This window comes from Mustela nigripes, chromosome 5 (genome assembly GCF_022355385.1).
Source record: "Mustela nigripes isolate SB6536 chromosome 5, MUSNIG.SB6536, whole genome shotgun sequence".
Taxonomy (NCBI): domain Eukaryota; kingdom Metazoa; phylum Chordata; class Mammalia; order Carnivora; family Mustelidae; genus Mustela; species Mustela nigripes.
In genome coordinates, this window is record NC_081561.1 from 136,260,538 (window position 1) to 136,273,476 (window position 12,939).

General features: G+C 37.1%; 1 protein-coding gene across 9 annotated transcripts; it reads right to left on the reverse strand.

Moving 5' to 3' along the window:
• On the reverse strand, positions 1–12,741 carry MTRF1L (mitochondrial translation release factor 1 like). Of its 9 annotated transcripts, none has more exons than XM_059401292.1 (7): positions 12,440–12,741; positions 6,893–6,972; positions 4,616–4,799; positions 3,957–4,120; positions 2,670–2,787; positions 1,048–1,184; positions 1–392 (listed from the first exon to the last, which is right to left on the reverse strand). In XM_059401292.1, the coding sequence occupies exons 1-7, from the start codon at positions 12,696–12,698 to the stop codon at positions 192–194; spliced, it is 1,143 nt and encodes a 380-aa protein (XP_059257275.1). In that variant the 5' UTR covers positions 12,699–12,741; the 3' UTR covers positions 1–191. The 9 variants fall into 9 exon arrangements, with proteins under 9 accessions (XP_059257275.1, XP_059257280.1, XP_059257278.1 ...); XM_059401295.1 differs by lacking the exon at positions 1–392 and adding an exon at positions 2,459–2,531 and having other exon boundaries at positions 1,091–1,279; XM_059401293.1 differs by lacking the exon at positions 1–392 and adding an exon at positions 2,440–2,531 and having other exon boundaries at positions 1,091–1,279.
• Between the last annotated feature and the right edge of the window lie 198 nt (positions 12,742–12,939).

The following is a 12,939-nucleotide window of genomic DNA, read 5'->3' on the forward strand; positions in this document are numbered from 1 at the left end:
TTTGTATTGTATATTTTTTACTAATACACTAAGAGAAGATTTATATAAATTATCTGTCTTAAAAATACACACATTACTTCTGCATGTGTATCTGAGTTAACTCATGTGTTTTTTAAGAGAATACTAGTGAGTACTTAACACACAATGTAATTTGCTATGAATTTTCATAAGCTATAAAAGTCTTTAATAAGTCAGGCTTTTTTGGAAATAATTTCTACTAAAGATTCATAATCAGCATAGTCCTTCAAAGACTGTACAAGTTCATCCAGTAGATACCCCCCTTGCATAAAAATTTCAAGATCATGAAGTGACTTATTTATTCTGTGATCTGTGACCCGGTTCTGTGGAAAATTATATGTTCTTATTTTCTCTGACCTTCCTTTAGTTCCAACCTATATAAAAAGATATGAGATAGTTAGATTCAGGCAACTAAACTGATAAATTTAACTTATCTGGAGATTAAGCTCTTGATTTATAATTTAAAACACAATGTAAGAACCAAGTTTTAAACATTTTGAATCCTCAAATAACACAGGAACATAATAGAAAAACTAAATACTGGCTTTAAAGGCCAACAGATTTATAGCATTTGATCTTCTCTCTGCCATTTCAGTGCTCTCTCCCTCTCTCTTATATATATATATGAAACTTCTGTGAATTAATCTGATCATTTTTAGTGATGAGACAGCAGTAAATTCCCTTAGGAGGAAATTAATAAAGGGCTCTGTAATTATAGAATTAAATACCAAACAGGAAGAAAGTTCAGTTTGCTTTCCAACTTTCTTCCATAATTTTCAAAGTATTAAAAAATGGGGATTCCATATACTTTTAGTAACTTTGACTGAAAATCTGAAAAAACAAGCCCTTGAATATAGAAACTAGGGCAGAGATTACAATTACTATAAAACAAATAAAACCCCCTAGGTTGAGCTACTTGAATTATTTCCTTATTTTAAGAAATACATTGAAACAGTTTTAACATATATAAAAACTGGGTTATCTAAAAATATTTTTATCTTTCAGAGCATCTTCTAAATCCAGTTTTACCTGAATCTTTCTAGCACTGTATCTTTTCCTTGTTTCTTCTTCTAGATACATGCTGTACAGTTTTGCACGTAGCTTTTTCATAGCCATCTCTCTGTTTTTCAGTTGAGATCTCTCTTGTTGGCATTCAGAAACAACACCTGAATAGTGTTATGAGAATTATTAAAGAGTTTTAGTAGGAAAATCTTCTTCATTTATTATCAAGGAATACTCTTTTTCTTTCTTTTTCTTCTTCCTTTATGAGGAGAAAAAACAGAACTCTAATAAAAAAGAAGACTATTAACAAATAACTTTTATAGAGTTCTCAGAAAACTGAAAATTTAAGCTTAAGCTACACTTTAAAATATATTCATTGAAAGCAGACATATGAAACAATAAGCACTTATCATTTAATATGGATTATTTTCCTATATCCTTAGCTAGTCACCATAATTTTTTAAAGTAATAACAAAAATAAGTTAATCCTACTGAAGATAGTCACTATTCATATTTTTATGAGGATTTTCATCCACTTTTTTTCCTATTCCTGTTTACATACTATGTATTACATAGACATCATCTTAAAGTATAACTTGAGGAGTTCCTCATAAACATAAAAGTCAAAAACCTATCAGTCCAGTCCTATAACCACTGCTGATCCATGAGAATTATGCCTATTTGAGACTGGTCACTGCAATAGATTCTTGTATTCTTTCTAGGTAACTGAGGTTTGCTATCCATGTGCTTTATCACATGTAAATCACTGCAGTAATGACTGTCAAGCACATTTGGTTCTTCCTGATAGTAGACTTAAGACTTAAGAAACACTTAGATAGGGGCGCCTGGGTGGCTCAGTGGGTTAAAGCCTCTGTCTGCCTTTGGCTCAGGTCATGATCCCGGGGTCCTGGGATGGAGCCCCACATCGGGCTCTCTGCTCAGCACGGAGCCTGCTTCCATTCCTCTCTCTCTGCCTACTTGTGATGTCTGTCTGTCAAATAAATAAATAAAATCTTTTAAAAAAAGAAACATTTAGATATAGCTCCATTGCCTATCTACAGTCAGAACTGCTGGAAGTTTGTGAGTGGACTTCAATGGAGAAGTAGGTCTGGAGTTAAGTGTAGTAATTTGCAGGTGAGCATGTTTCTGGGTAGCGAGTTCAAGTTTTCATTTTCTCAAAGGAGTCCAAGAACTAGTGATGTAGAGCATTTTCTGACAAAGAACCACCCATGACAATGACTTCATTCTGAGGATTTCCTTTTATTTATTTTTATTATTTTAAGTAGGCTCCACACCAGCCTGGGTATTGAACTCATGACCCTAAGATCAAAACTCAATTGCTCTACCTGACTGAGCCAGCCAGGTGCCCTGGATTTTTTTTTTTCCAATATTTATAAAGTGTACGCTTCAAGAAGCTACCTGGAAGGACTATCCACACCTTTTCTTCATGGTCACCAGTTGGGCTTAGATCCTTCCATCTTCCTGGCTTTGCAGAGTTGCATCTAAGGATTCTAAATAAAGTATTTAATAATAATCCTTAGTAGTATATATTCTGGTAATTAAGGATCTATTACAGTGGAAAATTAGTCAAGTTATTCAGAATCTGATTTCTTTCTTCCAAGTTTTATGTTGCAGGGATAAGTGCGTACCTGTTGGAAGATGAACTATCCGGACAGCACTGTCTGTAGTATTTACATGCTGTCCTCCAGCTCCACTGGCTCGCTTAGTATCAATTCGCAAATCTTTTGGGTTAATTACCAGATTAATCTACACACAAGAGGAAATATTAGGATTTAAAAATATCACATGTATATGAATTGTTCAAAGGCAAGAACTCTATCCATTTATAAATAAATACATGTCACATACAGAATTGATAGAAGATTAAGAAAGTTTAATTTTAAGAATATAAAGTAGTTGGAAGGATACCATTTTTAAAACACCTAAGAGTGGTGGATCAAAATATAATACAAAACAAAAACCCTCCAAATCCTCAAAAACTAGACTTCTCTGTAAATTACCCTCTTCTTACCACATGAACAGAAGAACTTAGTTATATGTTAATATTCGAAATGGGAACATAGGAACTAATAATGTGAGCTTTTTTGGATTCTTTCTGAGTTTAAAAAACAACATAAAAAATGCTAGCTTAAGAACTATGAGAAGGCTTACTTTGTTTAATTTTAAGTAAAGAAGGGCTTAAACATATTTCGAGGCAGAGGAGAGGCACACGAAAACTGGCACAGGACAAAAGCCCTGTATGAACACTGTAACAAGAGATTTACATTTTAGTGTGACTGGGTTATGAAGCAGCAATTCTGTTCAGTAGTTAACCCTTGTTAAAACAGGATTCTTGCTACTCTGGAAAAATCAGATAAAGCAAAAATTGTTATGAAAGTAATCAGCATTAAGCCCTATTTTAATTGTGCCCTAATTTAATTATTTAATAATGTTTCTCCTATAAAGATGATCTCAGGGGGCGCCTGGTTGGCTCAGTGGGTTAAAGCCCCTGCCTTCGGCTCGGGTCATGATCCCAGGGTCCTGGGATCGAGCCCCACGTCGGGCTCTCTGCTCAGCGGGGAGCCTGCTTCCCTTCCTCTCTCTGCCTGCCTCTCTGTCTGTCAAATAAATAATAAATAAATAAATAAATAAAAATATTCGCAGAATAGCTCCTTTAAGCTTAGTGGTGGAGAAAAATTAATAAATAGTACAAGATTACATCCTTCCTTTATACATCTTTAATTGTTACCATCTATTGTGAAATTATACTTTTTGGATTGAGGTAAGAGATTTTCCCCCAAAAAATATGTGATGAAGGCCAAATGATAAGAAAAGGAATTTAGTACTGAATATCACTTCAGTAAAGTGAGTTATAACTCTGGGGGCAAAGCACTGTGCTGGGCCCAGGATTCCAAGGGGAGATTGTGATGCCTTACCTCGGTCGGTTGGGGTAAGATTGCTACAGTCATGGTGCTAGTATGGATGCGGCCTTGCTTCTCTGTCTTCGGCACTCTCTGTACTCTGTGCACACCTCCTTCAAATTTCATGTGCTTATAGGCTTCTAAACCCCCGATGCTGGCAGATGCATGTCTAAGGCCACCTTGAAAATATTGGGAAAACAGAATTATTATTCTTGCTATTTATAAGCAGTTGGCCATCACTTCCACCATCTTGAATGTATTTAAAAGAGCTATAAAACCATATAAGCATACAGAATGTAAAGCATATTGAAAAACTTTAGCAAGCCCATGAAACTCAGTGTTTTAACACTTAATACCTTGACTGCTAATAACCACTAAACATAAAGCATTTATGGTATTAATGAACTGATTCAACGACACACCTAAAAGACCACTTTTAAAAGACCACTAATCATTCAATGGTGAAGAGTGAATGATTAACATTTTATAGGCCACTTCAAAATTGGCATATTTGCATTCAAAATTATTAAGTAAATGATGAGCATAAAATCAGGTAAGCTTCCTTATCAAAAAATTCTAAAGCTTAGTCATGGTCTTTCCAACACTTATCCTAGGACACATGTAGATAAACTAAATCTGTACTATTCCCAAAATGAATTAAACAGTTTACTGACCTATTTCACTTGGAAAATATTCCAGGATTTCAAAATGCCACCTTTTAAATGCAGCGTATTGCTGATACATATCAAACATCTCTGAAGTAAACAACATTGCCTCCTGACCCCCAACTCCTGCAGTTACCTCCAGGATCAAATCACTTTCATCTGTTTCTTCTGAGGGAACCAAAAGTAAAATAATCTGTAAATACAAAAATATCACCCCTCCTATAATTAGTAATTATTTAAAACTTAAAAAATAAAACTAAATCATTAGATGCAGGATGCTAAATATTCAATTTACTTAAAGTTTCTCTAAGCAAAGAGTACTGCTGATTGATTTTCAACTATCTTGCACATGAAAACCATATAGTAATGTATAGCTTCTATAAAATATTAGTGTAACAGCTATATTACAAATGCTGTAAAATCCAGCTGAAACTTGCAGCACTGCTTTGTTTTGTTTCTTTTTGGTGTGCATGTATAATTTATGTCAGTCTTCTATTCAGTTAATAAGTAAGAGTTTGTTGTGATAGGGCACTATATTGTGTGTAGAATGCAAAGAAGTTTCTGACTCTTATCTTTTTGAAATCTATAGACTAGTACAGCAGAAAAGAAAAAATAAAACTTGAAATTGTATCTTTTTAAGCTTCTTTTATTTGGAAGAGAAATTTGTAATACTGGGACTGAAAAGGCGGTAAGAAATGATGTATGATCTGGCCCACTTCCCTTATTTTCAATGTAAAGGAAAGTGAGGTTAACAGAGACTAAATGACTTGCTAAAGGGAAAAGTGTTGGCAGAGCAGACATGAGAACTCAAATGCTCCTGCCCTGATCATTCCTCCTGCCGCTAGGATGTCTTTCAGACTTCAGTAAGTACTAATACAGAATAAAAGCTTCTTAGGTTAGGTGAATTGAGTAAGAAAAGCTACCAACATTTTATTGGTCCCTTAATATATGAACAGGTACTCTGCTAAGCATTTTAAATACTTTAATTCTTAAATCAATCCTGGGAAGATAGCATTAACAGATCTACCTAAGATGTGAAAACTAAGTTTAACTAAGCTTAGTTTAGTTGAATAATACAGTTTACCAAAAACATAGAACTGGAAAGTGGAAGAACTAGAACTTGGGCCCAGATCTTCCTGAATCTTGAAATACCACACTTCATATTGGTTGGACTTATAGTTGTTACTACTTCTCCATCTCCCTAGCCTATGCCAATACAACATGAATATTCAAATCTTGAGTAAATGATTGAATTTATGTTTGTTAATTACTAGTCAATGAACAGAAACCTTTAATACATATGTCTTATTTCACAAAACAATTAGAAAGTGGGTAGAAGGCAAGTTACATGAAGCTTTTACACTTCATAGTAGAAGTGGTCTCTGGAATGGGTAGTAAAGACATTAACTTTTGATGAGTCCATATTTATTTCGATAAAAGACAGAATCTTTAAATTAACCTCCCCCTTTTCTGGGCTCCTTCCTCACCTTGCCATGTCCTTTTACTTATATCCTCAGAGATAACTACTGTAAATCTTTTTTTTTTTTTTTTTAAGGATTTTATTTGTCAGAGAGAGAGAACACAAAGCAGGGGGAGCAGCAGAGGGAGAGGGAGAAGCAGACTTCGCACTAAGCAGGGAGCCCAGTGAGGAACTTGATCCCAGGACTCTGGGATCATGACCCAAGCGGAAGGCAGGCGCTTAACTGACTTAGCCACCCAGGGTCCCACTACTATAAATCTTTAAGCTCATTTCCAGAATGAGCAAAGAGTGGTTCTAATTTAATATAATGATTACTCTTGATCTAATGCCTATAGATTCTCCTAGATGTAAGACTGAAGCACTATAGTTTAGTTCTAAAAGCCCAAGGGCCCACTCTAGGTCTGGCACTCTAATAATGCCAGAGACAAACAGTAAAGAAATATTCCTGCTGCCGAGGAGCTCACCATATAGCACTGCTTCATAACCTCTTCTTTGCATCATCTACCCCCACTCTCACCTCTCTTAAAAAACCTAAAGGTGGGGGGGGGGGATATAATAGTGTTACTTATTTCATTGCTTTTCTGAAAAATCCTATCGATGTAACAGTCACCTTTTTCCCACAGCTCTCCAATCCTTTTGGTATAATAAAAATAGGACCACACGGAATATGCTTTTTTCCCGCTTTAAAAAAATTTATAATTCTAAATACTAATAAGCTACTTGGTTCCTGAGTTGTTTTTATAAACTTCTAATAAAGTTCATTAGAAGTAATAGCACAAATGCTTATTCTTTGCAGGATCCCATACCTTATGCTTCAACTGAGTTATTTCATTTTGGCAGGAGGATATTTCATTCTCTGCAAGTTTCCTTAAGTCTTCATTTTCATCTGCAAAAATAAAGCAGTAGGTTAAGTTTTCCTTAATGTCAAATTGCCAACAGAATTCAAGGTTGTTATTTTATTATTACTGTAGCTGAAGGAAAAATAAATGTCCAACTTGTCCTTTTAAAAACTGCATTAATTAAAAGTAGCATTTTATGCATTCATTTTTATTAGTAACTTAAACATTTTTCCTGATTACAGAAGTGTAAGTAAAATAAAAAAGAATCTACAAAAAAAAAGCTATTAAACTATTCTATAATTCTACCTCTATGAAATATTCCCATTAACAAATATGCTTTTAGTTTTCCAACTTAGACTATACACTAATAGAAGGGGAACAGAAAGTTACATCAGTTAAACGACAACTGAATTAAAAAACAGAAAGTTATTTATTGTCCCTTTAATAAATATTTCATTAATATAAAATAAATATCCACCCAGTCATTCAGATTCTGCCTCATGTTCACATATTTACATGAAGTACTCCCTGCCCCACTCGCTTTACTTGCTTACTTCATCTTTGAGTTTTCCTTTTACCTTACAAAATATACTTTCTCATCCCTCTATCCTAGGACAACATGCAACCTACAGAAAGGAGAGAAGAGAAAGTTTTTTTAGCTCTTACACATAACTCTCTTTGTTGAGCTCACTTTGGTGAAAGGTCGGACTGTTCCAGAGTATCGGTTTCTATGTCTGTTCATTAATGAAGATCTAACTATGCTAGGAATTAGAGATAATAATATGTAATATGTGCTCTCAAGGCAGGGTTTTAGATAATTTTAGTTTCTTTATATTTTTTAGGGAGAAAAATTCACAAAGAGTAACAACCTAAAACACTAGGTGATTAAATATTAAAATGGTAGCACACTAAAAGATTGTTTCTGTGTTTATTTTGGGGATGGGCAGAAAACGGAAAGAAGCATTAACAAAAGGTAACAACACAAACAGTGAAATTAGGCATGATGAGAAGTGGTGGGGAGGCAAGAAATTCTGGCAAGAATTTAGCACGGAAGAAATCTGGTGAAATGGCAAATGTGTTGAAGCAGAAAAAGGGAAAATGAATTCTAGTCCTAGTTCAAGCACTAAGTTCTCTTAGGCCAACATACACAATTTCTCTTGAGAAAAATGAAGGAGCTGGGCTGGTTGAACTCCAAGGTCCCTTTCAGTTCTGAAATGCAGTTCTTCTGTAAGGCTAAGGAGATTGGAATTAAAGTCTACAAGTAATTTTAATTTTAATATGACTTTATTAACCCCATATACCTAAAACATTATCATTTCAACATGTACTTTAAAAATATTACAAATTATTTTTTTGTAGGTCTTTAAAATCTGTTATTTTATCCTTATAGTACATCTCAATCCAGACTACATTACAGGTGCTCATCAGCCAAATGTGGCTACTGGCTCTAGAGGGTTTAAACTGAATAGTTATTCGCAGGCAATGGAAATATTCTAGTTCTTTCTCAGTATTATTAATCAACAAGTTTAAGGGTCTTTTTCTCTTCAACCTTTCAATTACCCACTTGTTGTCACCCCCCGCCCTTTTCCTACCCAAACTTCTGGAGATTAAATACCATGTTTATTACTTCTCTTGTTAATTCTCATTTACTTCTCAAGTTCTTAAACTGGATTTCATAATCATATTAATAACACCATTTTTATTAAAATCACCCATTACAAAATTGCCAAATCTAAAGACCTATTTCAGTGTGAGCTGAAAAGGTGAGCCCTTTTTAAATCAGGCATCAACAATCCCTTACTTGAAATTTTAATTTTTTTTTTTTTTTGGCTTCATTTATCTTATTCAAGGTCCCAAAGATCTTCCTATTCTTTCTTTTTTTTACTCTTAAAATTTTTTTTTTTATTAACATATAATGTATTATTAGCTCCAGGGGTACAGGTCTGTGAATCACCAGGTTTACACACTTTACAGCACTCATCATAGCACACAGCCTCCCCAATGTCCATAACCCAACTGCCTATTCTTTCTGGATCTTTTATAGCTTCCTCCTCTGCCTGCTCCTCAAATACTATGTATTTCTGTCTTTGTTAGCATCTTATTTCTATCTCTACAAATTCAGTACTCTACAAATGAGTACTCTCATCTGCTTCAGAACTTTACTTTATCGAGTGTATGCAGAGGTTCTCATGAATATTCAGATTGTTTTTCTTGTATGCCAGTTTTTTTTTTTCACCTATATTATGATCTTTATCTGAATGTGCTTAGGGTCCTCCTTAATATGGCTGCCCGTTCAGCATAAAATATCTTTTTCCTAAAATTTACCCAACTTTTATATTCTCATCTTAATTAGTAGTTACCACTCACGTTCTGAACCCAGAAGCTTAACATTTTTCTTAGAGTTCTGGCTGTTCTTCACTCTTCTCAGGACATAAGCTGCCAGATCTGTCTTGTTGAGGTCCCTGACTACCACCACCTCTTCCTCGGACTGTTTTAACAGCCTCCTTACTGGCCTGTCAGCCACCTGGGGCCCTGGAGAATATTCCCAATCCGTTCTCAACACTGAGGCCAACATTAATCTTTAAAAAAAGATGTCACTTCTCTGCTTAAAAACATATGCTAACTCCCCACAGTCTGTAAGAACAAATCCATTTTCTTGGTCAGGAAGGGCTATCATCTGTCTTTCTGGTTTCAAGTTTCTATTACACTGTTGACACCCATACGTCCTCCGTGATCCTGCTGTATCCTAATCTTCCAATTTGGTACCTTCTTCTTGCAAGTCACTTCTGCCTTCAGTCTCCTTCTTTTGCACTGTCTGGCAACCTCCTGTGTTCTCTTCAAGATATATTTAAATGCCACCTTTTGCTTTTTATAACATTGCTGTTGACTGCAGAAATTAAAACAATTTATAAATTAAATTAAAACCCACTTATATTTTTACTTCTTAAACATCTCTCTTTTTCACTAGGCTGTGAGCTAAAAAGTAGTTCCATATTATTTTGGTAATTAGTGGTATCTGACATAAACTCAGGAGTTGCTGAATGATATTTTCTATTGTTATATAAAGGTGAGTTGTGTTTTGCCAGTAACAATTTTTTTTTTCTTTTTAATTTTTTATTTTTTATAAACATTTATCTTTTCCCCCGGGGTACAGGTATGTGAATCACCAGGTTTACACACTTCACAGCACTCACCAAAGCACATACCCTCCCCAATGTCCATAACCCCACCCCTTCTCCCAAACCCCCTCCCCCCGGCAACCCTCAGTTTGTTTTGTGAGATTAAGAGTCACTTATAGTTTGTCTCCCTCCCGATCCCATCTTGTTTCATTTATTCTTCTCCTACCCCCTTAACCCCCCCTGTTGCATCTCCACTTCCTCATATCAGGGAGATCATATGATAGTTGTCTTTCTCCGATTGACTTATTTTGCTAAGCATGATACCCTCTAGTTCCATCCACGTCGTCGCAAATGGCAAGATTTCATTTCTTTTGATGGCTGCATAGTATTCCATTGTGTATGTATATATATATATATATATATATATATATATATATATATATACCACATCTTCTTGATCCATTCATCTGTTGATGGACATCTAGGTTCTTTGCATAGTTTGGCTATTGTGGACATTGCTGCTATAAACATTTGGGTGCATGTGCCCTTTCAGATCACTACGTTTGTATCTTTAGGGTAAATACCCAGTAGTGCAATTGCTGGGTCATAGGTAGTTCTATTTTCAACATTTTGAGGAACCTCCATGCTGTTTTCCAGAGTGGTTGCACCAGCTTGCATTCCCACCAACAGTGTAAGAGGGTTCCCCTTTCTCCACATCCTCGCCAGCATCTGTCATTTCCTGACTTAATTTTAGCCATTCTGACTGGTGTGAGGTGATATCACATTGTGGTTTTAATTTGTACTTCCCTGATGCCAAGTGATATGGAGCACTTTTTCATGTGTCTGTTGGCCATCTGGATGTCTTCTTTGCAGAAATGTCTGTTCATGTCCTCTGCCCATTTCTTGATTGGATTATTTGTTCTTTGGGTGTTGAATCTGCTAAGCTCTTTATAGATTTTGGACACTAGCCCTTTATCTGATATGTCCTTTGCAAATATCTTCTCCCATTCTTGCCAGTAACAATTTTCTAACATTCTCTTCTCTACAGCTTGATTTTTAATATATTTAAACCTTAGATCCATTTGATTTTTAAGCTTGGCTTAACCTATGAAACCAATTTAATTTTCCCCCAGAAGTATTTTTTCCCCATACGGTTAATTAATCCCCCCACCATGCCATTTGGGGGGCATCTACTTTTTCTCTTAAATCACTTAAATTAGATGCTTCTTAACTCTCACCTAGACTATTGCATTAATCTTGTTTTCCATGGCATCTGCAATCTTGTTTCAGGCTGGCTTGGAACTGCCACAAATCAAGCAAGAAAGCCATTTCTGTCATTCACTCCCGCAGTCTAAAAGCTTCCTCTGGCTCCCTTCTGCCAACAGGATAAAATCAACCTTTTTACATTAGTAATTAACACCCCCACCCTTATAAAATGTCTCAACCTGCCACTGTCCATAACCTCTCCCTTTCCCTGGTTAACAAAGAGTACAGTGATTAAAAGCCCAAGATTTGGAGTGAGTCCAATCCAAACTCCTTTCCTTAGAAGCTGTTTAGCCTGAGCAGTTATTTTAGGTTTATGCCTCATGTTCCTCTTCTGATGCATGAGGCTAATAGTACCTACTTCATAGTTTGATATGTCAACTGGATGAGTTAATACTTAAAAATATTTAAGCAAAGCCTAGAGTACGGTAAAAGATCAGTAAAGGTTAAACTATTCTGAATATCCTCTAAGAAGGGATCTTTATGTTTGCACCAGGCTTTCCCAACAAGTTCTCCTTGCTTTCCCTACGGGTCTGTTCAGGTACTATTCTCACTTTCAGCTGTAGTATTAACTTTGTCTCCCTGAATACACTGTGACCCTCTCTAGAGCCATGCTAGCCAAAGTGCGGTCCATGAGAGCTTGTAGAAATGCAGAAGTTTAGGACCCATCCATGTTCAAATGCACACTAAATCACTAAGGAAACTTGTTAAAAACGCCAATTTCTAGGTCTCAGATTCTGAGTCCAAAGTCTGGCTTTAGCATACACCTCTCTTGGCTCTGTCGCAGGTGGTCTCTACCACTCTTGGAGAAACACTGCTCTCAAGCCCATAACAGCTTGTCCTTGGTGAGCTTAAGATCATCCACCAGAGAGCAGGCAATCAATACACTGACATTCTGTAAAAGGGGGCAGAGCATTGTGCCAAGGGAGCATAAGGGCTCGAACACGAAAGATTGGGATGAGAATGCACACAACCATACCTTGACCTCTGATCCAAACCAAACCGGGTTGCAACTGAGTAAACAACTTCTAACTAAAGGAGGTGTGAACACCTGACCGGCGGCATAGTAGGAAAAGCAAATAAAGAGTCAAGAATCTGCTTTGAATCCCGTTCCCCCGGGCCCGACCCTCACCGTGTAGCAAGTGCTCGGTCTCCTGCAGCTCCCGCTCCTTCTCGCTCAGCAGTTTGGCCGTCCTCAGCAGCTCAGACCCCCTGACCTGCAACTGGGCTTCAGACCCTGCCTGGCGCTCCAGAAAGGTCCGCAAGGGCCCGCCGCGGGCGAACAGCTCCTCCAGCGGCAGGCTACCGCAGTTGAGGTGCCGGCGGGCCGGGCTGACAATCTTGCGGGCCCACAAACACCGAGCAGCACCCCGCAGGAGCTGGGGCCGCATAGCTAAACTGCAAACACCGCCCCCAACCAGAGCCGGAAGTTCCGTACAGCGAATCTCGCGACACCGCGCGGAGTTTCAAAACCGGCGAGAACTGACCGGGGCCAGCCGGGCGCACGCGCCAGTTTTAAAGGGCCTCCCGAAAGCCTCGGTGGGAACTTCCGGCAGGCATTTCAACGCCGCATGATTCGCGGAGGCCGGAAGGGGGCGGAGCGGGAAGTGATCGGCGTTTAGAAGCCGGGTC